Source organism: Euleptes europaea, chromosome 15 (assembly GCF_029931775.1).
Source record: "Euleptes europaea isolate rEulEur1 chromosome 15, rEulEur1.hap1, whole genome shotgun sequence".
In the NCBI taxonomy this organism is placed as follows: Eukaryota; Metazoa; Chordata; class Lepidosauria; order Squamata; family Sphaerodactylidae; genus Euleptes; species Euleptes europaea.
In genome coordinates, this window is record NC_079326.1 from 54,909,100 (window position 1) to 54,937,035 (window position 27,936).

General features: G+C 46.6%; 1 protein-coding gene across 1 annotated transcript; it reads right to left on the bottom strand.

The window, feature by feature from the left end:
* Positions 1 to 132: 132 nt before the first annotated feature.
* On the bottom strand, positions 133 to 27,925 carry STAT1 (signal transducer and activator of transcription 1). The gene is made up of 22 exons (XM_056861620.1): positions 27,915 to 27,925; positions 23,706 to 23,834; positions 22,498 to 22,642; positions 22,288 to 22,386; positions 19,579 to 19,668; positions 19,108 to 19,186; positions 16,460 to 16,551; positions 15,819 to 15,970; positions 15,068 to 15,226; positions 14,586 to 14,678; positions 13,351 to 13,410; positions 12,713 to 12,742; positions 12,500 to 12,590; positions 10,911 to 10,949; positions 10,089 to 10,172; positions 9,458 to 9,556; positions 8,472 to 8,607; positions 7,183 to 7,232; positions 3,559 to 3,653; positions 2,848 to 2,997; positions 1,690 to 1,871; positions 133 to 209 (listed from the first exon to the last, which is right to left on the bottom strand). Exons 2-22 carry the CDS (start codon positions 23,831 to 23,833, stop codon positions 133 to 135), a joined length of 2,130 nt encoding a protein of 709 aa, XP_056717598.1. The 5' UTR covers position 23,834; positions 27,915 to 27,925.
* Positions 27,926 to 27,936: the final 11 nt, after the last annotated feature.

Genomic DNA, 27,936 nt, shown 5'->3' on the forward strand with positions numbered 1-27,936 from the left:
TGGAGGGAGCAGGAAGAAGGGAAACCTTCCATCCCAACCCACTCGTTCGTAACCACGTAGCCATTCTAACAGCAAACAAAAACAACATAGTGTTTGAAATGTCACGCAGGCATCTTCTCGGCAAAATCAAACTCACACTTCAGACACAGAGATTAATTCAGTTTTGATGTAATGCTTTCCACTGCGATCCACGTCCATAGGCTCAGAAGCTAAAATGGAACAAAGACAGTTTCTTAGGACCGTATAACTAGCAATTTTACTTTTTTTTTTTAAACCCAGCCCTTCCTTCAAGCAGCTCTGGCTGGCATAAACGGTGCGCTTTCCTTCCCGTTTATCCTGCCAGCTCCTCTGGGAGGAGCTCAGGCTGAGAGGCCCTGATGACCAAGCAAGTTACATCAAGAGGCCAGGATCTGAACCCAGACCTCAGTCTGTGTGCCATACCGGCTCTCACCTGAGACCCCGCGCTGCATTCAGGCCAACCACCCTCCCATGTAAATTACAAACAAAAAGTTAGATTCGAGTCCAGTAGCTCCTTAGAGACCAACGAGATTTTCAGGGTATGAGCTTTCAAGAGTCAATGCTCTCTTCTGATAGGGGCCTCCATTCCTACTTGCATGTGACGAAAGGAGCATTGATTCTCAAAAGCTCATACCCCGAAAATCTTGTTGGTCTCTAAGGGGCTACTGGTCTTGAATCTAGCTCTTCTATGGCAGAGCAACGGGGCTATCCTCCCAGAACAAAAATTTGGGACTCTTTTAACTGTCGTAAAAGATTCAGTATCGAAAATAATCAGTCTCAGATCAGAATGTGTTTAAAGTTACGCCAGATGTGTGACCAGGTTTACCAAAAACTTTATATTTAATCCGCACTCCCCAGCAAGACAACAAAGGGTGGATAACATCATTTAAAACCTAACCATCATCATCATCATCATCAAACGATAAAATTAAACCTTAAAACCAGTAATCAAAGACGGCGCATAAATCCCACTTTACTGTAAGAGCCCCCCACAGGTGGCTGCCCTTCAAGCCGTTTCAAATGCATAAAGGGGGAGAGGTCGGGAGGCCAGTACAGATGGTATTCGCGGCTGCCCTCAATTGTAGACCTGGTGGAAAAGCTCTGTCTTGCAGGCTCTGTAGAAGTCCTTAAGGTCCTATAGGGCCCTGATGTCCCTTGGCAGAGTGTTACACCAGGCTGGAGCCAGGGCCGAAAAAGCCCTGGCTCTCGTCGAGGACAGCCGTGCATCCTTAGGGACAGCAGCAAATTCTCATCTAATGGCCTCAGTGTCCTTCGGGGGGTATACCAGGACAGGGGCCCCTGAAGATATGAGGGTCCCAGACTGTGTAAGGCGTTAACGGTCAAAACCAGCACCTTGAACCTGATCCAATACTCAAACTGTGCCATAAGACCAGAACTGCACATTACGTAGCCAGCATGTATCCCTTTGAAACCCGGATGTTGCTTCTTCTCTGCAAAGCAGGAATGGGGTGAGGCGGGAAGGTGATGGACCCTTCTCCCACTTGCTACAGTCCCCCTCCATGTTTTTGGGTTCAGGGGTTGGCGAGCTGGCACCCCCCAAGCTAATGTGTCATTGTAGAAAACAAGTAAACAAATACACACAAACTCACCACCACCACCCCAACTTGCAGTGATAAAATTCTGACTTTCCACCGAAAGATAATCACTTACAGTCTTTGGGTCGGGAGTAGTATTTCCCAAAGGCATGGTCTTTGGGAATATCTGGATAAAGGAATTTCAGCGGGTTTTCGGGAATGTTTTCTGCCGCCATCACCTTGTAACTGCGGATTATATCCGGCACGGTTATGGCGCTGAGCTCCTTCTTCGTGTAGGGTTCCACCGAGTGGTAATCCCGCCGTTCTGGTCAAAAAGAGAGAACAGGATTGGCCCTTAACGCGTAACGCAAATCTAAACTCCCCTGCCCTCCACCTGGTGTTGCTCCCAAAGTGAGGTAGGATTCCCAAGTGCTGATAAGACACCCTTTCCTACCTTCAGTCAGGGCTGGCAACTTTTTCCATTGCTCTGCATGATATGCAGAGTTTTAGCAGGAGATGCTTTCTCCAACATGCAGCCAGTGGGATGGGAAGACGTGCACACATGCTACACTTCTATGTATCAAACCCCAAACAGTTTGCAGCCTTAGAGAGGATTTCTTCCCAAGCCCTACTTAAGCTTGCTTTCCCAATGCGTGACAACATAGAAAAGCTCTAGGAAAAACTGGGAAAGTGGGGGAGACGAAAGGTGAACATGGCTGGGTTTTGAACAATTTTAGATTGGAAATCCAAAAGCCCATTCCCAAAACCGGGCCAATGACAAAGATTAGCCTGTCTTTCACCAACTTCCCCCCACTTCTCAAAACTTATGAAGCTGCCTTATATCAAATTAAACTATTGGTACAATCAACCTATTAAATTGAGTCATGAGCTCAATTCAATGGCTGCTAAAGCAAAGTTCAATGGAAAATAAAACATTACACCAAAGTTGGAAAGTAGCTTCACAGAACTTGTGGGATTTACTCCCAGGCCACCGGGTCACGCAGCAAGTTTGTGAACCATTACCAGTACGGTTGCCAGGTCCCTCTTTGCCCCCGGAGGGAGGTTTTTGGGGCGAAGCCTGAGGAGGGCAGGGTTTGGGGAGGGGACTTCAATGCCATATTCAATTGCCATAGCGGCCATTTTCTCCAGGGGAACTTCTCTCTATCCGCTGGAGATCTGTTGTAATAGCAGATCTCCAGCTAGTACCTGGACCAGATACGAAGGCCAACCATTTAGCAGGCTTATTTCCTTTCTTAAATTTAAAAACTAACTCTTCGACAGAAAAAGGAGTGGTTTTTGCTTACCCTCCAGGGGTCCTTCTACCCAGGTAAAAGTGATCGCTCCTTCCCTGCTGCTTTCGCTGAACCGCAGAAGAAACGTCCCGCTCTCCTTATCCTTCAGGAGGGCCTGCTCGCGTTCCTTGCTGATAAAGCCCATGATGCTTCTATGAAGTCAGAAAGAGAAAGACGTGCCTGCAGCTGCCCACCAAGGAAGCACACACAAAGCCGGGACCCCCTTTGCGGGCCTGCCCAAGGTGATCCTCCAAGATGGACTGAACAAAGGAGAGATGCACCTTGGGGAGGGGCTGTGGCTCAGCGGTTGAGCACCTGCTTGGCATGCAGAAGGTCCCCGGTTCAATCCCTGGCATCTCCAGTTAAAGTGACTAGGCAAGTAGGTGATGTGAAGGACCTCTGCCGGAGACCCTGGAGAGCCACTGCCGGTCTGAGAAGACAATACTTACTTCAATTGACCCAGGGTCTGATTCAGTATAAGACAGCTTCATGTGTGAGTTTCTGGGGAGGGGCCGTGGCTCAGTGGTAGAGCATCTGCTTGGCATGCAGAAGGTCCCAGGTTCAATCCCCGGCGTCTCCAGTTAAAAGATCTAGATAAGTAGGTGATGTGAAAGATCCCCAAACCCCATCGGCAACTTGGTTTGTTTAAAAATTCGTGTCCATTTAAGAATTTCAGCAAATCCACTACCATCGCAAACGTGAGACATTCTTACCCATCGTTCCAGAGACACAGGAGGTGCTTCTTAATGAGTTCCAAGATTCCTTCAATCCACAGCCAGAAGGGAAAGTTCTTATTGTTCATATTTTCCTGAAATTGGACGAGACAAGCTAGAGCCGTTTCAAAAGTTACCACGCTACCTGGCTTGCAACAGAAGTCACATGTTCGTTCACCAACGATCTCAAGGACTTTCTAACAAATTGTACCGGTTTTTGGTTTTCAATATATTTTGCTTCCATTCTTCCGGGTATTTTACTCCTAGAGAAGCCCCTGTGATATTCCCCTGGAAATGTGGCCAGAAACAAGCAAGGGGCAGGGGTCAATATGCTTTCTGAAAAGGAAGACCTTGGCGTGGAGAACATCCGCCAAGACCAACCTCTGAGCATGCGTCATTGAGATTCGGATCCCTCTATGTCTTCCAGATAGAAACTATTCAAGCTACAAGCTACAATTTCCTAGGAAACCTCAGACTCTGGACTGAACGGGCTAACGAGGACCCTCCAGTGTAGTGCAGAGAGGTCAGACTGGGGTCTAGGAGACTCCAGGTTCGAATCCCCTCTCTACTATGGGGCCTTGAGCTAATCACACATTCTCAACCTGTCCTTAGCCAGTCCAGGACCTCACTCTTATCAGCTTCTGGGGGGCATCTCTGGGCTCTGCCTGTCACTTCCCCAAAGTCAAATAAACTGCAGAATAATCTTTAAAAAATTTCTCCACCAAGGCAGAATCAATCTGTAAATTTTATGCCTACTAATGAAGATGGTTTCAGGCTCTCCTCACAGCTTTAACAGAATGCAAATTAAATGTTTACATTGCAAAATTCTAATTTTAAAGCTACGTCTGTGCATGTAAAGATGTTTTCCATCTTGCAAGTACTTTGCTTTCGTTTAAGTATTACCGTAAGTAATTGTAATGCAGGAGCCAATGTGGAAGTTTTTCACTTTTCAATAAATATTAACAAGCATATATACAAAAAAGGTAAGGTTGAAATTTAGAGTAATCCTTCAAGAGATAATAGATTCGGACCAAACTGAGGCACACTTGATTTTATGTCAGGTTTTGTCTGTGTTTTTTGCATAATTTCAAATAAAAATTATTTTTTACAAAATATGGTTTCCCTTCCTCAGGTTTCCCTTCCTCAACTTTGCCTGCTACTGTCACCCTAGTAACCTTTTCCTTTGTGTAGAATATAACTTTTCCTAAGCTTCTTCTTTCTTCCCCTGCTCATGTGTAGTATTGTTATGGGGAGGGGAATTTATTTTTTCCAAAATTTACGTTTTTAAATATACCGAGCTAGAGCAGGTGCTTGTGATGAAGTTTAGGAGACACCAGCAGAGGGTTTTCTTTATTCATTAGCACCATCTGCTGGTAACGGAGAAGAATGCCAAAATGAGGAATGCAGGTGATTGGATTGTTTCTTTAATCAAATAGGGATGAGGGGCAATAGCACATTCCCCCCCCCCCCCCCGGGGAGGAGAAACCGGCATTGCACTTTCCGTTGTCTCTGGTCACAGAAGTCTACATTTTGTTGTCCTGTCCCGCTCCGCCCCAAGTTGGCCACAGAGAACAATAACAACTGGATATTTTACACCTCCCCGAAAAACAGCGACCCCCCCCCCCCCGACGCCTGGGGTGCAGAGTGGAAGAAAGCGTTCAGGACTGATTGAACCCAAACAGACAAATACTCCAAAAATGGTTCTTCCTCTCGCTCTGAATTATTGCTTTCCCCATCCTCATGAGCTGTCCCTCACCTGTAAGCCGTGGGGAGGGGCCATGGCTCAGTGGTAGAGCCTCTGCTTGGCATGCAGAAGGTCCCAGGTTCAGTCCCCGGCATCTCCAGTTAAAGGGACTAGGCAAGTAGGTGATGGGAAAGACCCCTGCCTGAGACCCTGGAAAGCTGCTGCCGGTCAGAGTAGACAATACTGACTTGGGAGGGGTGTGGCTCAGTGGTAGAGCTTCTGCTTGGCATGCAGAAGGTCCCAGGTTCAATCCCTGGCATCTTCAGTTAAAGGGACTAGGCAAGTAGGTGATGTGAAAGACCTCAGCCTGAGACCCAGGAGAGCCACTGCCAGTCTGAGTAGACAATGCTGACTTCAATGGACCAAGGGTCTGATTCAGTATAAGGCAGCTTCATGTATTCAAGCATTGCCATCTGTTCAGCCAGGCCCATGTGTGTCTCCAAGGCAGAGACTCAATGGCCACAATCCTCCCCAGCAGGCACGGTTGACCCGCTTAGAGGCACGAGTGACACCTACACTGAGAACAAAGTCTATGGGGTGCTGAGGTGGACATTCATGCACTACAACAGCTGGGTTCTTGCAGCGTTCCTGACAAAAAGCATGCACTGCCAAGGACTGGCATGGAAGAGAACTCCATGACCCCTCAGTGGGGGGGGGTCCTTTCCACTGAGGAGGGGCCGACTTAGTGGTAGCATCTGCCTTGCGTGTGGAAGGTCCTGGGCTCAAGCCCTGGCATTTTCAGCTAAAAGGATGTGGGGGGGGGGGAGGTTCATGTGGAAAAACCTCCATGGAGGACACCGGAGAGCCACTACTAGTCAGAGTGGACGATCCTGGCCCTTGTGCTGACTTAGTCCAAGAAAGCAGGTCGGATCCAGAGTAAATTTTCTGCAAACGGAAAGAGAGGCATAATATCCCCTGATTCTGACTTGAAGAAGAGTTGGTTTTTATACCCCCGCTTTTCTCAACCTTTAAGGAGTCTCAAAGCAACTTACAATCGCCTTCCCTTCCCCTCCCCACAACAGAGACCTTGTGAGGTAGGTGGGGCGGAGAGAGTTCTGAGAGAACCGTGACGGGCCCAGGGTTACCCATCAGGCTTCGTGTGGAGGAGTGGAGAATCAAACCCGGTTCACCAGATTAGAGTCTGCCGCTCTTAACCACTACACCATGCTGGCTCTCAATGTATCATCCTTCTCTTTGTATTTTATGTCTTATTATTGGTTACTGGTGATGTGTCTTATCCTGTTGTAAACGGCCCTGAGCTCTGCTTTGGCAGGGGGAGAAATATAAATAAAATATTATTGTTGTTGTTGTTCTTATTATCACCTACTGCCTGGTCCTTTAATTGAAGATGCCGGGGATTGAAGCTGGAACCTTCTGCATGCCAAGCGTATGTTCTGCCACTAAGACACGCTCTCAACCACTACACCATGCTGGCTCTTTCTGCCCCAATCGCCCCTCATACCCTTTCCAAGGATCTCCTGACCCCCAGAAACGGCATTTCAGGGAGATCAACAGGCTGCTGTGGAAAGGGGCGGAAGCAGAAAAGTTGTGTTGCGCCGACAGATGTGTCTTCCGTTCGCAGAAAACTTAGTCTGGCTCCTATCCAGTTTCATGTGCTCATGAGTTCCACACCCATACTTTGTACCTTCCACTGTGATGAAAAACCATGTGACTGATGGAAAAGCTTCAGCACGCTATTCAAACGAAGTTCTGCTTTAACTTATCACAAACACAACCGTCAGCAAAGCTCTATTCCAGCCCACCAATTTAAATGGTCAAAAGGGACATAAGTATAATTTTCCCATGGAAATCAACTCCAGAGCTCCACAGGGACTGGATATTAAGCTCCGTATTATTTGCGGAAGATCAGGAGCTCCTACCTTACAGAATCGGACCCAGCTGATGCCTTCGTCAGGGCCTGGGTTAGCACCTAAAAGGAAAGGAAACTTTCAGATAGATACCTTTGGAATGCATTCCTACGCCAACGTACGCAATGCCAACATTAAGTCTTCTAGCCCAAGCGCAAACATTAGTTTTAAGAAACCAAAAGGTTTAAATTGATGACTATGCAATGACAGAATACAGAAAAGCAACCTCGGGGAAAACCCACTGCCAAAGCTGAATGCAGAAATAAAAAGGGAAACATTCTGAGAATGGGGAAAAAACCCAAGGAATACGAAAACGGAGAACAAACTTAGAGCGTTGTGATGAGCGAATTACAGGTTACATGGGAGATTTGTGACCAGGTCTTCCTGTGATAGTATCTCCCTACTTTTGGGTTTAAAAGCTGTCTCCACTTTTACATTGGGATTGAGGTTGGGTGGGGTTTCATCTTGCTGCCTTCAGCAGTTGGGGGAAGGGGGTGTTTGATGGAAGCAGGAAATTTCTACTACAGAAATACTGGGAAGGGCCCCAGTACCATGGCTCTAAATCCCCAAAACTACTTGGTAGTCTGGGGTGGGGTGGAAATCAGACGAAAATCACCATGTCAACGGCATAAACTTCATTTCCAGAGAAAATCCAGAAGTGACATCATACCACTCTAGGATTCAGTGGAAACTATGATTTTACCAGAGTTTCCACTTATATTCTAGAGCTATGTGATAGGACCTCCCTTTCCCCATACTCCTGCTGGAGGTTACTGGGCATCTGGCAGCTCTGAAGAGATGGTTTTATTTCCCCTAACTAAAATTGTGGTTTTACTATAGTTTTACATAAGCTGCCTTGAGGTGAGACAAGACACACATATATTTTTTAAATTGCAACAACAGAGGCAAGGAGAGTGCGCTTGTGGGAAAGGCCCGAACAACTGGTAGACAAGCACCGACGGGCCCAATCCTGACAGCCAGGGCATCTCCTCTTTCCCTTCCCAAACTATTTTCCTTCAGCTGCCTCTTCCCCTACTCCACAATATAGGGAGCAGAGTCAAGAAACTTATTTAGAAGAACAAAAGCTGAGGTTCTTTTAAATAAAGTGGTCAGGGGCTCCCAAGAGAGACCGTTTTGCCAGAGTTTAGCAAACACACAATCGGTCGAGTGCAAACATGACGTCAACCTCTGGCAAGAGGAAAATGTGGTCTAATGAACCAGTGTTAAGACAATAACGTTTTTTTTAAAGGGCAGTTGCAATCCAATGATTGTCAGCCTGCCACATCTACGTGGCCACATACCAAGCAGTTTCTCACTCAGAACGTTCAGCTGATCGGCGTTCAGTCCCCTTTTGGTCATGGACGAAAACTGCCAGCTCAGCACTTCAGAAAGCTGACACCACCTCGCGCACGGGGGGTTCAGGAAGAAGGACAAGTTCTAAAGGGGAAAGATAACAACAAAACTGAGAGTCCGGATGTGCCAAGGGTAGGATCCAGAGTGACCACACTTGGACCATTTTTTAAAATGACCCCCACTTTTCAAAGTAGCTTCTCAGCTGTTCTTCCAACTGGAGATGCAGAGGCAGCAGTCTCCAAAGCACACACAACGCTGTTACTTGGGGGAAGCACCAGAATATTCCAATTCTCATCCGGCCTGCGAGCCAGCTACCCACCCCCCACTCTCAATCTGGGCTGGCGAGGCATGGCCTGACCCAATCAAGTGACATTTATGTCATATATGGCCATTGTAACAATTGAGTTCGACACCCCTGCTTTAAAGGGATCTTTGGGTACCAACCTGCTAAGCCCTTTATAGGGAATAGAATTAAAAAAAATTACTTACAAATTAAGTATCCCAATACTTGAATTTTTTCCCTCTAAGTCCAAAAGTTATTAATCTTTGTGTAGTATTCTTGGGACTGGTTGGGACCTTTAGCATTCGTTAAGTTCCCTCAAGTTTGGGTCTTTGTGTAGAATACAACTCCTTAGAATTTTTTTTTCAGATTCAGAAATTACATCTCCTGTTTTCTATCCCATCATTCTCCCCTTCTTTCTTTACGGTGGGACATGAATTTAAACAGTGTCTCGTTGGCACATTTTCAGACATCACCCATTTTTAATCTCATACGGCAGTTGCAGCTTAGTTTTCCTTTTTAAAAAAAATTGGAATCAGAATACCTACTCTGGTAATGAGAGATAGATAGATCGATTTTTTTTCCTCAGGCAATAAATATTTATATCAGCCAGACAAAACTTTAGCTACCCTTCCCCTCATTTCATTGTATTACCTTGGGTTCGTTAGATAGCATGTTGTACCACAAAATGGAGGCCCACCCGCTCGGCAGCTGGCTGACATTGGAAATCACAACAATCGGAAGGGAAGCGGTCTAGAAAGGGAAGATTGCAGGAGAAAACAGACAAAATGCTTATAATATTTAATCAATTAATGAAGGAAAAAATAAGCGGAAAGACAGCAACGGTTCATGCAAGGATATTCACGGCTGCTGAATAAGAACCAATCAGACTCATTTCTGTTGCTTAAGAGCCTCTTCTTGCTTAGCAAGCTAAAGCAATCTGTGCAGTTGCATTGAAGAATTTTGCACAGTTAGGTAGGGTTGCCAACCTCTGGGTGGTAGCTGGAGATCTCCTGGAATTAGCAGTGATCTCCAGGAAACAGAGATCAGTTCCCCTGGAGAAAATGGTTGCTAGGGAGAAGGGACTTGTATTGTATTGTTGTATTGTTAATTTGGTTCCTAAGCCAATAACATTCCCTCGTTTGGTATTTTTTTAAAGTATCCTTATTTTTATTTTATTTTTTGTTAATCCCTGTAACAGAGGCTAGGATCCTGCAGCGGGGTTGGTTTGCATCCCTCCCTGGCAACCCTAATCCAGACACAGACTTTTGATTCCACGTCTTACCTCCAGATCAATGATCAGCCCGCCCTGTTCCAGCGTAGTCTCAAAACAGAGAGAATGGAGTTCTTCGGTTACTATTAAAGGCCCCTTTTTTGGGGGGGGGGGGTTGAGAAAGAAAGCAGTTTTTATTTACAACCTCATACAGCCTGAAGTACCCTCCTAGTCCTTCACCCAGGTCAGATACAACCAAGTATTCCTTCACACGAGGAATACTTCCCTGCATCAGAGGCAGATTTCCTTTTTTAATTTCATCAGATACCATTTGCTAGCTAGGGCAGAAGCAGTCTGTTTGCATCCCACCTGCTCCAATTGGGAGCAATTTGTACCTGCAGCCTTCTCCAAAACAAGAACCAAACCAGTCATTTTTTAAAAAAAGTTTACTGTTATTGTGAAATTAACAGATTTGCTTTTATAACTGGAAAAAAATACCAATCCAAGCTTATATCCAGGAAGGCACGTACAGAGTTTTCCTGCTTTCCCCTTCTGACCTCCACAAAGATCATTCCTGGGGTTGCGTGAAGAAGGGTGATTTCACCCCTTCACCCAACCAAACAGCTGTTCTTCCATGGGGTGGGGTGGGGTGGGGGTCCCACAACCTAATCTTTCTGTGGTTCAGGTGGGGATGTAGGTGCAGAGAGGGAATTCAGCATTCCACACAGACTTTATTATCTTACAAGCTGTTATTTGCAATGGTTAAAAGCATAGACATCCTCATGTCCGTGGGTTGAGGTGGTATCCTCCATTAGCAGATTACTAATACGGAATGCTGCTTAATTAAAAGACAGCCAAACTAAGGGAAGGGGCGCCATTTGGGAGTCCTCTTACCTCATTAGTTCTGGAGACATTTTTCTGCTCCTTTAATTGCTGCAACGAACAAATCAACAAAAAATCTTCAGTGGCAGTTGTTCAGTGTATCACAGATCCAAAAGTACATTTCATACCTTCACTTCCCGTTGTCTAGCTGGAGGTAGGAACACCCCAAAGAGATATTCTGGTAATCAAAAAACCCACCATTTATACAGGAATGAAAAGTTGTGAGATGAGGGTCTAAAACTGGTGGGGGTTTTTTTTACTGGAAAATGACCGAGGATGGGTGATGTATTCATGAACCTGCAGGTACGTTTATCCGGACCCAGGTCACCATCTGAGAAACAAATCAGAGCTCTGGATTTACTGTTCCTTGACTTTGAAGGTAGGAAGAAAACCAGGAGATAGGGATCTGTGGGGAGGAATCCCCCTGAGGCAAGGCTCAAGTCTCTTCTGGGGTGAGGGGAAAAGATCCCTTTCCAGTTAAAGCCACGCCGAAGGTGAACGAGCCATTTGAAGAAAAAACTCTTTAAAAAAGTGAAAACACAGTAGGAACGGCTCAACAACCCGGAAAGAGGCTATGCTACGTTTCTCGGACGCACATGGACACACATGAAGCTGCCTTATTCTGATCAGACCACTGGTCCATCAAGACCAGTCTTGTCTACTCAGACGGGCAGCAGCTCTCCAGGGTCTCAGGCGGGGGTCTTTCACATCAAGGACAGCGACAGTTCTACATCTATGGCAATCTATCTACTGGCTTCCCTCCTGTTGCTTCCGCCCTTGTTTTCCAGCTTTCTTTCTTCAGCCTCCTCTTTCTCTGTTTTTAATCGGGCTGGTTTCTGTTTCCCTCATGTTGTTGGAATATTTTTGATAATTTGATATCTCGACATTGGGGGTTGACTGATTAGAAGGCGCCATATTTTTAAGGTTGTTATCTCGCTGTATTTTAGAAGAAGAAAATCGATGGTGTCTTATGCTTGAGTATCACAACGAACATTCACCAGTGCAGAAATTCATGCACTGGTACAGTTCACATCTCAAATGCAATTTTGGGGCCGCTCTGGGTTTTAATGGATATGCATTTTATTTATAATCATGCCTTTGTCCTGTGCCTAGGATTGCCAACCTCCAGGTGGTGTCTGGAGATCTCCCACTATTATAACTGACCTCCAGGTGACCAATCAATTCACCTGGAGAAAATGGCCGCTTTGGAAGGTGGACTCTACGGCATTATACCAAACTGAAGTCCCTCCCCTCTCCAAACTCTGCCCTTCCCAGGCTCCATTCCCAAAATCTCCAGGTATTTCCCAACCCCGAGCTGGCAACCCTACCTGTGCCCCACATGCCCTGAAATACCAAGATCCATATATATGCGTCATGAATATTCCTAAGGAATTTTAAAGAACACTGTATCTTTAGAATATAAATATAAATAATACACACTTTATAGTACCAAGCCTGGATATATTTAACTGACCAGTTAAAATTCTGCTTCTTATGATATTTTACCATCTGAGGGATGTAATGACCTTCCATTGACCTGTACTGAAGAATGTTATGGGAGAGGGGGAACGGAAAATAGTTTCTTTAAGAAGCGCCCTCACCAGATGTCTGAATTCTGCTGACAGACTGCCATTCGACTCCTCCATGTTCATCACTTTTGTATTTGTCCCCAAGATGTTAAATTTTCTAAACCTACATAGTCAGAGAGAGAGAGAGAGAGAGAGAGAGAGAGAGAGAGAGATGTTCGTGAAGCAACTCAAGAGTTGGCCATTTAACAAAAGAAATCCTCAGGCACCAACAGGGAGAAAACGTACCCTTTCACGGTGTTCTTCTCATTCACATCTCTGCAAAGGAAGAAAAGAAATAAGGCTTAGATCTTTGCAAAGGGAAGGGTTAGCTGTGGTGGTGGAAAGTGCCGTCAAGTTCACTGCTGACTTATGGCCACCCCGTAGGGTTTTCAAGGCAAGAGACGTTCGGAGGTGGTTTGCCATTCATTGCCTGACTCCACATGGACTGAGAGAGTTCGAAGAGAACCATAACTGGACAAGCAGGCTTCAAGTGGAGGAGTGGGGAATTGAACCCAGTTCTCTAGATTAGAGCCCACCACTCTTAACCACTATGCCATGCTGGCTTCACTAGGTACAGGAATTTCTCTCTTATTTTACTAAAGTATCAGTGGAAAGAAAAACACACCACAGAGAAAGAATGGTGCATTCAACTGCGTAGCCCCTACTAAAGGCTTTTTGTTTTGAAGGCTATATAATTGAGAAGAACCTTTCCATGTAAAAATATGGAAAGTCTGAAATTTATGGTATCTGAGGGACAAACTAGGCACCAAGGTTTTTTCCAAGCTAGGATTTGGTTTCCCCAACTGGACTGTCATTGGCTGATTTGGGGATGGAAGAGGAAAATCTTAATGCCGGGACGTCCACCTGTTCAAGATCCCACTTACTTATCAAATACGACCTGCACTTTTAATTTGTAATTCAGCTCCTGCAGTTTCACCAGCAATCTGGAAAGACAAGGAACACAGCTATTATGCCAGGCAGGAGACAGTTTCTCTGCTCTTATACAGAACATTTCTTGCCAGCAGTCAGCATTAGCTCTTGCTAAATTTGTGCTCTTGCCTGTTATGAAATCTTTATAAGCAATTGGATTGGCAGAGCTCCCTTCTCACATTTTAGGCTATTCCTTCAGTATATCAAGAATTTAGCTTTGGCTGAAGAAGATTTCTGAAATGGGATTACATCTGAATTCCTCTACCTACTACTACAAACATTCTGTCTTACTACAGTAAAAACTGTTGCTAACATTTTGGTTATTTACTATCTGGCCACATTTTGTAGTTATTGTACACCTCTGTTTGTTATTTGCTCAATCTTCTGCATAGTAAATCATTGTTAATGTGGGGTTTTCTTATCACAGCATATTGTGTTTTTGGCTTATGCAGGAGCCCTGCTTCTCCATAACTTTCTCAACGTCCTGCACGAACTGTCCTTCCGTACTGCTTTTTGCCTAGAGGCATGCATGACGTCTAGGTTCAGACGGTATGCTGCCTGCTTCATAACTTCTGAAGTGGCTCCCTGCTTTGGCTTCAACATGTGAACACACATAGGAAACATGGGGTGTTGTCATCATGAGCCACTCGGAAGGGAAATAGCCACCTCTGCTCTCAGGGTTGGATCCAGTGCTAACTTTCTGCTAATGGGAGGAGGGGTGATTTCCAGCTATTCCTCCCACCTGCTACACACCTCCAATTCACCCCCATGCCATTCTTGCCCCCCACAACTAACAGAATCAGTGCATCAGAGAGATGCAGGGAAGTTTTGTTCCACCAACTAAAGCATTGTGGAAATTATCGCTGAGATCTAACCCTTTGTGTATCCACGCCAGCTGTTTAATGAAAAGTGGCCCTAACAGAACGTTCTTTATTATTGAGAAGCAACTAGGGGTTAAACCAAGAAAACACAGGCCAGATATGAAGCATGAAAAGTTTAGAGGTGGTTCATAAATATTACCCTATGGGAAAATAATTGGAAAAATTCACCTTCAATTCACTACAACTCCCTAGTGGTGTGCGGAAGACATGGTACAATTTTCTCTCTAATTCTGAATTTAAAGAAGGGATACAGATGGTCCAGTAACTTTAGAAGTATGTATTTGGCCCAAATTTTTTTTAAAAACTACCTCAGCTTCACCGTAAACAGCACTCCAGTCTTCAAAACCAACGGTCTCTGAGGATGTGTGGGCATGCAAGGCTGTCTCTCAACCACGAAGGAACTGGATGTAGAATAAAAAAATGAAAATCTGGATTTGCCTCAACAGGGCAAAATCTGACACAAAAGTCTGGTATCTTTCACATCCCATTAACAAATTATTTATTTACGACGACAACAGAGGCCGGGGTTTTCCGAGCACAGATACTCAGGATACCACGGTACTCCTGCGCACATCGTAGGTGCAGGCACTAGGGCGTTAAAATGTATACGAATCCTGTCAACCCAACCCTGTATCGGTTCAACCCTTTGGGGCCCTTCCAACCAGGCAGACGCCTAGTCCATTCGCCGTCAGAATGGTTCCATGTTGGGCTGCCTGTCCTTCCTAAAGCTGATCACCACAAGCAGAAGACTTGCCGGACAGCGGGCGCAAGCAAGACACCCATGACCTACCACTGGATGAGTTGCTTGAAGAGGCCCAGCGTCCGATCGTGAAGCACCTTTTTGTGCTGTGTGATGGGGTCGGTATCGTAGGTGTACTTCTGCTCTAGTTCCTCCAGTTTTTTGAGCTGCTGCCGAACTTGCTGAAGGCTCTCCGCTACGGTAGTAAACCTGCCATTACAAAGCGCGTTTCTTATCAGCGTTATACTCCTCACTGAGATGGCAACCGTGGAAGTTCATATACTATCAGTGCCATCCTAAGCAGTTAAACTCTCCCAAGTCACTTTAAGTCAGTGGGCTTAAAAGAAGAAGAGCTGGTTTTTTATATGCCAACTCTCTCTACCACTTAAGGAAGAATCAAACCGGCTTACAATCGCCTTCCCTTTGCCTCCCCACAACAGACACCCTGTGAGGTAGGTGGGGCCGAGAGAGCGTGACTAGCCCAAGGTCACCCAGCTGGCTTCATGTGTTTGAGGGGGAAACAAATCCAGTTCCACAGATTAGCCTTAGCCGCTCATGTGGAGGAGTGGGGAATCAAACCCGGTTCTCCATACCAGAGTCCACTGCTCCAAACCACCCCTCTTGACCACTACACCATGCTTGTCATGAGGATGGGCACCTCCTGAATGAGTTGAAACCAGCACCCTACTGGGGGGGGGGGGGAACACACATACAAGTGTCCAGAAAAAAAACTCTCAGATACATTTTTCAGTAGTCACTTTCTTCGTGGACCTTTCTCAGATCCCACGGTTGAGAGACCTACCAACTCTGCAGCTGGTCAAGGCATGCGTTGGGGGGCCCTCCGATGCAGGCAATCTGCTGCCGGTGCTTCCATTCCACCAGGTCTTCATTGATCAGAGCATTTTGCGTGTGTTCTGTGATGGTCAGCAAGGCTGTGATCTTGTGCACCACTTCCTGAAAGGAACAAAGAGGTCACATGCACACATGAACACATGTAGCTGCCTTCTACTGAATCAGACCCTTGGTCCATCAAAGTCAGTACTGTTCACTCAGACCAGCAGTGGCTCTCCAGGGTCTCAGGCAGGGTCTCCAGGGTCTCAGGCAGAGATCTTTCAAATCGCCTAGTCCTTTTAACAGGAGATGACCTGGGACCTTCTGCATGCCAAGCAGAGGCTGTACCACTGAGCCACAGCCCTTCCCCAAGGTCCCTAAAAAAATCTATCCTCCTTGGAGATACTTGAAGGAAAATCAATGGGTGGGGAGGGAGTTGAAGGGAATTTCCCAGATCGGTAGCCAAAATAAAAATAACACCAATGAATCAAACCCAGTTCTCCAGATTAGAGCCCACGGCTCTTAACCACTACACCACGCTGGCTCTCGATGGAAGCGCCAGCAGTCAAGGCCAATGCGCAGCTGTGACCCGCAGTCACCCCAAAGCATCACCTGTCTCATGATGTCGAGCTGCAAATACATCGTGTGCAGCTGCATCTTCTCCTTGACGGTGTCGTCCTGGGTCATGCCACTGGCCTCGTATTCTGCAAGGCACAGAGCAGAAAATATTATATCCAGCTGTCTCCAAAACATTTTCAGATTTTGCGGTGGGCACTCGAGAAGACATTTGCCGAACTTCAGACACACACACGCAAATAAATCCACATGCCTCAGGTCGGGAGAAAAAAAATAAGAAGTGAAAATAGCTTTCAAAATTTTACATCTGGTTCATGTCCTTAACGGCCATCTCAATGGGCACCATGGTACCTACCCACACCTTTCCTTTCACCACTAACTATTTTCAAAAAGTGACGGCTGACTGGCTACGCAGATTGAAATAATATTGTCCTGGTGGCAGCTGGCACTACAGTGTTGGTTTGGTTCTCTCTCACTCCTCATTCCTAGTATATTTTAAAAACTAATCCTCTTGTCCCCAGTACTTGGGACTTCCTCTGGATGAGTGTGTACGTGTCTCCTGTGGTGGCCATTTTGTGCTCGGCTCACTCTCCTGTAGTGTAGTGGTTAAGGGCAGTGGTTTGGAGCAGTGGACTCTGATCTGGTGAACTGGGTTTGTTTCCCCACCCCTACACACGAAGCCAGCTGGGTGACCTTGGGCTAGTCACAGCTCTCTTAGGGCTCTCTCAGCCTCACCCACCTCACAGGGTGTCTGTTGTGGGGAAGGGAAGGTGTGACGGATAAGGGGTTGATCTGCAGCAAGAGCTAGAGCTGACACTCTGAGCTCTGAGAGACAGAAAGGATTCGAAGCTTGGGACCCGGCCTGGGTAGAAGGCTGTGATAGACTGGAAGCTTAGGAACCAGTCTGAGAGGAGGCTGTGAAAGGAGTCCTAAGACTGGAACCAGCCTGAGAGGAGGCTGTGAAAGGAGTCCTAAGATTGGAACCAGCCTGAGAGGAGGCTGTGAAAGGAATCCTAAGATTGGAACCAGCCAGAGAGGAGGCTGTGAAAGGAGTCCTAAGATTGGAACCAGCCAGAGAGGAGGCTGTGAAAGGAGTCCTAAGATTGGAACCAGCCTGAGAGGAGGCTGTGATAGATTCTGAGCTTGGTAGCGAGACTGAGCGGAAGCCAGACTGTACTCTGTGAACCTGAGGGGTTCTGTAAAAGCCAAAGCTATTGACACACACAGCCTGTGGTGGTGACAGGAGTGAGAATTGGGTTAGAGAGGGCCCATTCTCAGGTCACGAAGGGGAATTAGTCTCTGAGGTAGAGCTATTCCGGTAGCAGTGAGGTGTGGAGGATTACAGCCACTGGTGTGGGGTAGTCAGAGAAAGAACTGGAAGAGGGATTTTGGATATTTCCCCAAACTTCTGTGAGTTCTCAGAGGAGAGGAAGGATCTCAAACTTCCTTCGCTCCTGTGAGCTAGGCTGGGGACAGAGTCTGAGAAACTGAATCTGAGTAACAGTTCTGAGGGACAGAACTAAGCATGAAACTAAAAACTGAAGGAACTTGATTGAAGAAAACATCTAAGCTATCTCTCTGAAGTAATCATAGGTAAATAAATCTGACTTGGAGTTTTCCCTCCAATTCGGCCTTTTCCTTGAAAATCAATCTCTGTGAGTTCTGTTCATTGAACTTCCCAGTTTTGTCTGTTTAAGTTAAAAAGCTTCGTATCATATTTCTCTCTGAGGTAAATACTGGTGTGGGACTGGAGGAGAAGGAAAATAATCTCCTTACAAATATTCTCAGGCCAACGCTTTCCCCTCAGCATATACGGCCGGGCTGAGAGAGTGGGATATTGAAGTGGCTGAAAGGGGGGTGCATCATAGAAGGTGATTGTAAGCTGGTTTGATTCTTCCTTAAGTGGTAAAGAAAGTCGGCATATAAAAACCAACTCTTCTTCGTCTCATTCCTAGCATATTTTTAAAACTAATCCACTTGTTCCCAGCACTTGGGACTTCCTCTGTGTGTGTGTGTGGTTGGCTCAGTCTCCTGTGGCGGCCATTTTGTGCTTGGCTCTGCCTCCCATGGCAGCCATTTTGTGGTTGTGCCCACCATCCTGTGTCAGAATCCGAAGGTGCCCATAGGCCCAAAACACTGGGGACCCCTGCTCCAAGGAGTCCTGAGAGGGTCTGGCACAGCTTGATCACTTGTCTGCCAGTCAGAAGCCCTTCTGCCATTTGCTGGCTTACCAGCTCTGATCCTAGACACGGGCAGACAGAAGATCCCAGAAGGATGAAAATGCCCCAAGGGCCTAGAAATATGAATTCAGAAGTAGGGGAAGGCAATGAAGTCTGAGGGCAAAGGGGAAAGGAAAAGGAGGAAAGAGTGAAAGCAGAATCCACACACAACCGGGACTTCCTATAAAGAGCTGAAATGACCAGCGAAATCCTACAGGCCTCTAGCAGATCTGCATTCCTGGAAGATACAGGTTCTGCTCAGGGGAAAGACAATATGCTCCCACAGTTTTAATACCCTCAAGGAAATTTGACCGAGGATCTGAAGGACGGAAAGTCCCTTAGGGAGGCATGCAACGTACTCCGGGCTTTTCCAAAATGCATCCAATTTTCTATTCCGCAATTGACCTCATGGCTTTAAAATCGCCGCAGGGGTCTTTCGCCACAATTGCCACGGACTGAACTCACCTCTGACCTGCAAGGTTTTGTACTTGAAGTCATATTCATCTTGAGCATCCTCCAAATTCTTGATGAACTGTTCTATTTCCTGGAAAAAAGAAAGAACCACGTCGGACATTCCAAGCGTGAAAGACATACCGAAGAATTTCTAGAGAGGAGCCAGCTGGCAGGCTGGCCAGTCTCCAACTACCTAGTTCCTCCGACCAAAGGGATAGGGTTGCCACCCTCCAGGCAGTAGCTGGAGATCTCCTACTATTACAACATCCCCAGCCACTGGACTCTATGGCATTGAAGTCCCTCCCCTCCCCAAACCCCGCCCTCCTCAGGCTCCACCCCAAAATATCCCGCTGGTGGCAAAGAGGGACCTGGCAACCCTATCCCGAGAACCTGGAGAGCTGCTGCCAGTCAGAGTAGACAATACTGACTCCGATGGACCACAGGCCCGATCCACTAGAAGGCAGCTTCGAGGGTCTGACTTACAGTGACGCTGTCCTTCACGCTTTTGACTTTTCCGTCCAGCTCTTTCTGCCGTACCACCATGACGGTGTTCTGCGTGCTTCCCACCTGCATCTGCAATTTGAAAGAGAACACCAGACCCTCTGAAATAACGCACACCGCCTAGCGCATCCCGACAGCCACACAGAAGAGATTCACCATCCGCACAGGGTCAACAGCACCTTCCCCACCTTTTACAAGAGAAGGAAAGGAAGCAACTCCCTTGAGAAACGCACAGAATCAGGCCTAGCAGACGTCTGTCAGCACAGAACATGAAGAGGAGAAGTCTGAGAGGGGACATGATAACCATGTTCAAGTACTTGAAGGGCTGTCACATAGAGGAGGGTGCCGAGTTGTTTTCTGTTGCCCCAGAAGGTCGGATCAGAACCAACGGCTTGAAAATAAACCAAAAGAGTTTCCGTCTAGACATTAGGAAGAATTTTCTAAGTTAGAGGGGTTCCTCAGTGGAACAGGCTTTCTTGGGAGGTGGTGAGCTCTCCTTCCCTGGAGGTTTCTAAGCAGAGGCTAGATGGCCATCTGTCAGCAGTGCTGATTCTATGACCTTGGGCAGATCATGAGAGGGAGGGCATCTTGGCCATCTTCTGGGCATGGAGTAGGGGTCACTGGGGGTGTGGGGGGGGGAGATAGTTGTGAATCTCCTGCATTCTGCAGGGGGTTGGACTGGATGACCCTGGTGACCCCTTCCAACTCTATTATTCTATGTACTGTAGTAACCTGGCGGTGGGGGTCATATAAACCCAAAGTCAGTCATAGAAATAAAAAAAAACACACCTTAGATTGCATCAAGCAGGATACCAGCTACCAACACACACACACAAAACCCTTTATTGAGAAAATAAAGTGAGTAAAGGCTGAACGATGCAAGACGGTTCATAAACTTGCTTAGATAAACGTCTGGGATTTGTGGTCTATACTGCTGGGTATAGCATATTGTAAGCAGGATCCTGTTATACAATTTCTGTACCGCTTAATGTGTCATCCTAATACTTATGCTATGCTTCTGCTTCTTTCTGGTGGTTCCAGACGTCTAATATTCTAATGCATGAGTCACTGAGTGTCCCATTTTGTTGGCTGTACTGACACGCCCAGTGTCAACAGCCTCGAGTTCCCTGTGAGGAAGGCGGACTGCAAATCACATAAATAAAAAATTTCCTTCTGGTAGTATGGGAACGGAACAGCAATAAAGGCATCAGGGGGAGAACACAAGGAAATTATGCAAAGGGAATTTGGTCAGTTTTGTTTGCCACACCATTTCGGGCAACAATGACTCCCAACGCTCTTGGGAGTAGACAACTGCAGTTTACCAAAAATTACAACCTTCCTCAGGGTGACAGATCTTGAGCAGGTTCTCTGGAGAGGCAGCACAGAATTTTTACCACTATGGTCATAAGAACATAAGAAAGGCCCTGCTGGATCAGACCAAGGCCCATCAAGTCCAGCAGTCTGTTCACACAGTGGCCAACCAGGTGCACCTAAGAAGCCCCCAAACAAGATGAACTGCAGCAGCACCATCCTGCCTGCGTTCCACCGCACCCAAAATAGGCATGCTCCTCTGATACTAGAGAGAATAGGTATGCAGCATGACTAGTATCCAGTCTAACTAATAGCCATGAATACCCCTCTTCTCCATGAATATGCCCACTCCCCTCTTAAAGCCCTCCAAACTGGCAGCCATCACCACATCCTGGGGCAGGGAGTTCCACAATTTAACTATGTGTTGTGTGAAAAAATACTTCCTTTTAACTGTTTTGAATCTCTCGCCCTCCAGCTTCAGCAGATGACCCTGCGCTCTAGTATTATGGGAGAGGGAGAAAAACTTCTCCCTGTCCACTCTCTCCAAACCATGCATAATTTTATAGACCTCTATCATGTCTCCCCTCAGCCGCCTTCTTTCCAAGCTAAACAGCCCTAAGTGTCTTAACCGCTCCCCATAGGACAGTTGCTCTAGTCCCCTAATCATTTTGGCTGCTCTTTTCTGCACCTTGGTCTTGGGAATACGGCAGCCAGCAAGATTGTTTGCCCAGGGCTGTCCTATTTTACCCTGCCAGCACAGTGAGGAAGTCAGGATGAAAATTTACTACATGGCTACGGGCTATTTTTCTTAGTGCTTATAATCGAACAAACTTCAGGCAGAAAGCGTTCCAGTCCCCTGGCCCAAATCTGGTGGAAAGGTGTTGGCTATGTTCCCGTCCAGGTGTAGACCCCGGCCAAGATTCCTTAATTTATACCCTTCCTCTCCAATGGGCGCCCAAAGTAGTTTACAGTTGTTCTCCTCACCTCCATTCCCCCCCCCACAACAACCCTGTGAGGTAGGTTAGGCTGAGTATGCAACTTCCCAAGGTCACCCCCATCCTTTCATGGCAGAGGGAGGATTCAAACCTGGGTCCCCAGATCCTAATCCAACACTCTGACCACTGCCCATACCCTTTGGCAAAGCCTACACGCACACCCTAAAGCGGAACCCGCTGAATAAGCTTTGCAGGTTTAATTTTTAGCCTTCTTATTCTCCCTTTTCTGCTCTTTTCAGGAAAAGCCTACCTGAACTGCTCCATAAGCACGCCAGGTTTGGGAGCTCTATGTTGCACATTTGGACCTGCAGAACTTCCCGATAAATCCCCCAGCACCCTGCCCCGGAGATGTCGTTGCCCTCTGCAGAGCCAGGAAGAAAATGACCTTATCTGCCAGCTCAGCAGCAGCCAGGATTTTCCTTTCGTCACTCAGACATCTGGAGATCATCATAGCCATGAATACGGGATCTTCCTCGAAGGTATTCTGCATCAGAAGAACAAGATGTTGCAATGGATACAGCTAGCAACGGTCAAGCTCATAAGGACCTGGCAACACTACATGAACAAAGGGGATTTCCAGGCCTGCGAGACACACCTGCAAGTTTCGTTTGCTCTTCCTTATGTTGTGCTGCAGGAGAAAATTGTTCTCCTGGGTGAAGCGGCTGTACTGATCGTCCAGCTGCGACAGAAGGTTCTGGAACAGCAAGGTGGCCAGGGAATAGTCACTGGCGGCGTGTTCCCTAGGAAATAAAAGCATCACCATTTAAAGTTGTTCTTACATTTCACCTGTTTACTCTCACTCTGGCTTCAGGGAGTCTCCTTCTCTAAGCTTCCTGTGGCCTCTAATCTACAACAGGCAACTTCTTCACCCTACTGAACCCTTGACAGTGGGCAGAAGACTTCAAGATGCAAAGGGGTATGTCAGGGAAAATTGGCAGGAGATGCATTTTCTCTTTTTCACTGGGCAATTTTTTTTTTCAATTCCAATTTTCTGGAACCACATCCCCTTCTAAACAGTTTTGCAAAACTGTGTACTGATATTGTTTTGCCCACAAAGAGAAATTGAATCGGCTGAGCACACATTATTTGATTGTGCTCTCTATGTCATAAAATCCGTAGTGAAACTATTAGGCCGTTGCTAGAAAGGTTCCCTCGGAGATCCCACAAAATTAGACTTGAATATCTTCTCTCAGATAAGAATCATCAAACAACATGGTTGGTTGCTCGATTTTGTACCCAAGTTTGTAACTTTAGAAAACGTGAAGAGGGTTTTTTTAATATAAAGAGTGATAGAGATTTAAAGTTCCTGGTTAGGATTTAATTTTTAGTATTTGCTAAGGAGAATTTCGAATTGTTAATTTCTTTATAGATAATTTCTTTATAGATAATTTCTTTATAGATAATGTTTATCCTGCAGTTTGTGCAGGTATGGTATATACCAACCATGTTTATTGGCAGTTGCTACATCAAGTTGGTTGTATATTGATCTTATTCCCATTGTTTATTCTCTATACATGTTTTTGTGCTGGTCATGGACTGTAATAGTCTGATGGTGAGGATGATGTTATTGTTTATTGAATGTCCCATTCCTCAATTGTACTGACTCCCCTTGTGTGATCCGCCTTGAGTCCAAGTGAGAAAGGTGAAATAAATAACATAAGTAAATAAAAATGATGATGGTGTTGGCACTGGAGCAAAAGGTGGGCCAGCAGGAAGGATCAGCGGAATGGAATTTCCCCTCTCCTGCACGTCCTCGCGGGTCCCTCTTTTTAAACAGACACATGACCCATGTCAGCCTCTCACCAGTCTTGGCTTTCCAGCCACATTGCCAGATACTGTCGGATCTCCATGGGAAAGGAGTCATCGTAGAGTTGATGCACCTGTTCCAGGAACTTGGAGTCCAGCTGCTGCAGTTTGTACCACTGACTCATCCTGCGGAATCAAAACACATTAGTTGTACACCCCCCGTTCTCTGCCATGCTTCAGCTAAAAGTTTTGGGCCAACTCTGAGGACAGCCGGCATGGTTGTTTCAGAGGGTAGCCATAATGGTCTGCAGTAGAACCGGGTTCGATTCCCCACTCCTCCACATGAGCTCTAAGCTGGAGAACTGGGTTTGTTTTCCCACTCCTCCACATGAGCAGCGGACTCTAGTCTGGAGAACTGGGTTGGTTTCCCCACTCCTACACATGAAGCCAGCTGGGTGACCTTGGGCTAGTCACAGTTCTCTCCAAACTCTCTCAGCCCTGCCTACCTCATGAGGTGCCTGTTGCGGGGAGAGGAAGGGAAAGCGATCGTAACCTGGTTTGGGACTACTTAGTTGTAGAGAAAACTGCATACGAGCATGCCTTCTCTGTTGTGCCCCCCAACTTATGGAATGGTCTGCTCAAGGGGGTCAGGAAAGCTCCTGGCTTTCCGCAAACTAACCAAAACAGAATTATTCAAGAGGGATTTTCAGCACAGGTAATCAGGTTGCACTGTAAAAAATGGTTCTTAAAGCTACTTGGTTAAATGATTAGGGAGTGTGGTCTGTACTGATGTATAGCTTGCTGTAAGTAGGATCCTATTATGCAATTTTGCATCATTTAACGTGTCATCTTAACGCTTATGCTTTGCTTCAGTTCTGTTTTTAGATTTCTGGCTGGTTCTGCAATCTTGTGGCATTGTTTATTGAAAGTCCCGTCCTGTCAACTTTATTGACTGACTCTTTCTATTCATCCTTGAGTCCAAGTGGGGAAAGACGGACTATAAATAACGTAAATAATAAAAAAAACATGTCAAATACCACTGGTTAACCGATTTCCAGTTGGAGCATCCGAGGAAGGAGAACTCAGACTCTAATTATTTCCTCTTGAAGTTATTCTGTGGTTGTTTTTTATTCAAAAATTAGGGGGGCATTGAATAAACCCCCCCACCCAGAAGAATTTCAGAAGCTTTCTCTACTCCTACATCAGCTCTTTCCGTTAAAAGTTTGAAGACAGGAGAGGACTGCTCCACCCTTGGAAAGCAAAGTAAACAACCCAAACTCTGTGCCAGGAAGAAGAGGAAGGTTTTTATACCCTGGTTTTCTCTACCTTAAAGTTTCTCGAAGTGGCTTACAATCACCTTCCCTTCCTCCCCGCCTACTACAGACACCTTGTGAGGTAGGTGGGACTGAGAGAGTTCCTTTTTTTCCCGATGTTAAAATATTCCACTTTATTTAATACTTCTGTTCCTTTGGAGATAGTTCTGAGAGAACTGCAACTGGCCCAGGGTCACCCAGCAGGCTTCATGTGGAGGAGCGGGCAATCGAACCTGGTTCTCCAGATGACAGTCCGCCGCTCTTAACCATTACATCACACTGGCTCTTGGATTGTGCAAATCATACACACCTTTACCAAGAAGTATACAGGCTCTGGGTGGGATGATGGGGGAATCAAGAAGATCGCATGGACTGAAAAGGAGTGAACTGGCGGTTTTTGCGGATCTGTGATAAGAGGGGTTTGTCCTAAAAAAGGTACACACAACTCACTGTATCTGAGAAGAGTCCACCAACACTCCTTCTCTACCTGTTTGTGTCCGTTCAGTAGGAGGAGGAATAAGGGACACAATCTACTTAAAGGACTGTCACGTAGAGGAGGGTGCCGAGTTGTTTTCTGTTGCCCCAGAAGGTCAGACCAGAACCAACGGGTTGAAATTAAATCAAAAGAGTTTCTGTCTAGACATTAGGAATAATTCTCTAACAGTTACAGCAGTTCCTCAGTGGAACAGGCTTCCTCGGGAGGTGGTGAGCTCTCCTTCCCTGGAGGTTTTTAAGCAGAGGCTAGACAGCCATCTGTCAGCAATGCTGGTTCTATGACCTTGGGCCGATGATGAGAGGGAGGGCATCTTGGCCATCTTCTCGGCATGGAGTAGGGGTCACTGGGGGTGTGCGGGGGAGGTAGTTGTGAATTTCCTGCATTGTGCAGGGGGTTGGACTAGATGACCCTGGTGGTCCCTTCCAACTCTATGATTCCAGTTACGGACCATTCATTGCAGACAAAAGTTAAATGCAAGGGTTGACAGAGCCACACAGAACGCAATGAGACTTCACAGGGCTCAACTTGTCCTGCGCTCAATGATCTGGATGTCACTGACTGTCACAACATTTGATGACTCTCGAAAGTGCATGCCCTGAAAATCTTGTGAGTCTCTAAGGGGCTACTGGACTTGAATCTAGCTCTTCTACAGCAGACCCACACGTCTACCCTCTGAAACTATCACAATATTATCCTCCTTCACATGTTGAATTGCTCTAAGAGGACAGTAAAATCCAGGCAGTGAACAACTCTGACACAGTGATACCCGACCCAGTATGGATCCGGCCCAAGAAGAATTTCCCAGGCGAATCCTAAACCCAGCCATTTTCTCCTGGAGTTGAGTCAAATCTACCATCCTTGCCCCACGGATTAAGGAAACTCACAAGACCCTTTTCCAAAACCTGGACAGAAGCAAGCTGCGTGCAGCCAGATGCCACTGTTTGCTCTGGAGTAAAACCCCTCACAGGATCGCAGCCTTAAGATATAAGTTTTGCACACCTAGGTATGTGAGCGTTGGTGCACACTTGTAGGGCTGCGAATAAGGGGCTTAGCCATTCCCACAAGCTGCATCCCGGCCAAGTGACACGTGTAGGGCTGCAAATAAAGGCTTTAACCATTCCCATGAGCTAAATCCTGACCAAGCGTGCCCCCCCTTCTCTCACATGAGGAACGACCTGCCTTTTCCCCACCGATCTGCTCTCGGATTAGATCAACCCAACCTTACTCCAGGAAGGATTTGCCCCTGGGCACATTCTCTCCCTTTGCTTACACATCGGAAAGTGCAGCAAAAACTTGGGACTGAGACTTTTCCTAGTGCGCAAGGGCAGGCGAACCTTGCAGGGCTTACTTGTGAGTAAACGTTACTGCCCCCCCTCCCTGCCCTAGTTTGTAGAGCCTCTGCTTGGCATGCAGAAGGTCCCAGGTTCAATCCCTGGCATCTCCAGTTAAAGCACTGGTTCCCAATCGGGGGTCCACGGACCCCCAGGGGTCCGTGAGAACTAAATTAAGGTCAGCGAAACAAAGTTATAAACCCATAATAAATTAACATTTTCAATTAAAAGTTCTCTATTATAAAAAATATATTCAAATATTATTCTAAGTTTAATGTTTAACTAACAGTTATGATTAAAGTTTATTTTCAAATTCTCAGAATTTTTATTTTGAACCTTGGGGTCCCTGCACCGAACAAAAAAGTCCTAGTGGTCCCTGGTCAAAAAAAGGTTGGGAGCCACTGAGTTAAAGGAACCGGGCAAGTAGGTGATATGAAAGACCCCTGCCTGAGACCCTGGAGAGCCGTGCCAGTCAGAGTAGACAACACTGACTTTGATGGATCAAGGGTCTGATTCAGTATAAGGCAGCTTTATGTGTTCATATGTTCAAAATACATAGGATGCAAGCATTTTGGGGAGGGGCCGTGGCTCAGTGGTAGAGCCTCTGCTTGGCATGCAGAAGGTCCCAGGTTCAATCCAAGGCATCTCCAGTTAAAGGGACTAGGTAAGTAGGTGATGTGAAAGACCTCTGCCTGAGACCCTGGAGAGCCGCTGCCAGTCAGAGTAGGCAACACTGACTGATGGATCAAGGGTCTGATTCAATATAAGGCAGCTTTATGTGTTCATATGTTCAAAATACATAGGATGCAAGCATTTTGGGGAGGGGCCGTGGCTCAGTGGTAGAGCCTCTGCTTGGCATGCAGAAGGTCCCAGGTTCAGTCCCTGGCATCTCCAGTTAAAGGGACCGGGCAAGTAGGGGATGCGAAAGACCCCTGCCCCTGGAGAGCCGCTGCCGGTCTGAGCAGACAATACTGACTTTGATAGACCAAGGGTCTGGTTCAGTATTTGGCAGCTGCATGTGTCCATGCGTGTCTCCCCCATGCCCTTCCGCGCAGCCCCGATCCCAGCCCTGGCAAGCTCTCCCTGCCTGCAAACGCCTTGCCCGGCGGCGGGGTTTTGCATTTACCTGGCGGCGCCTGCGAAGAACC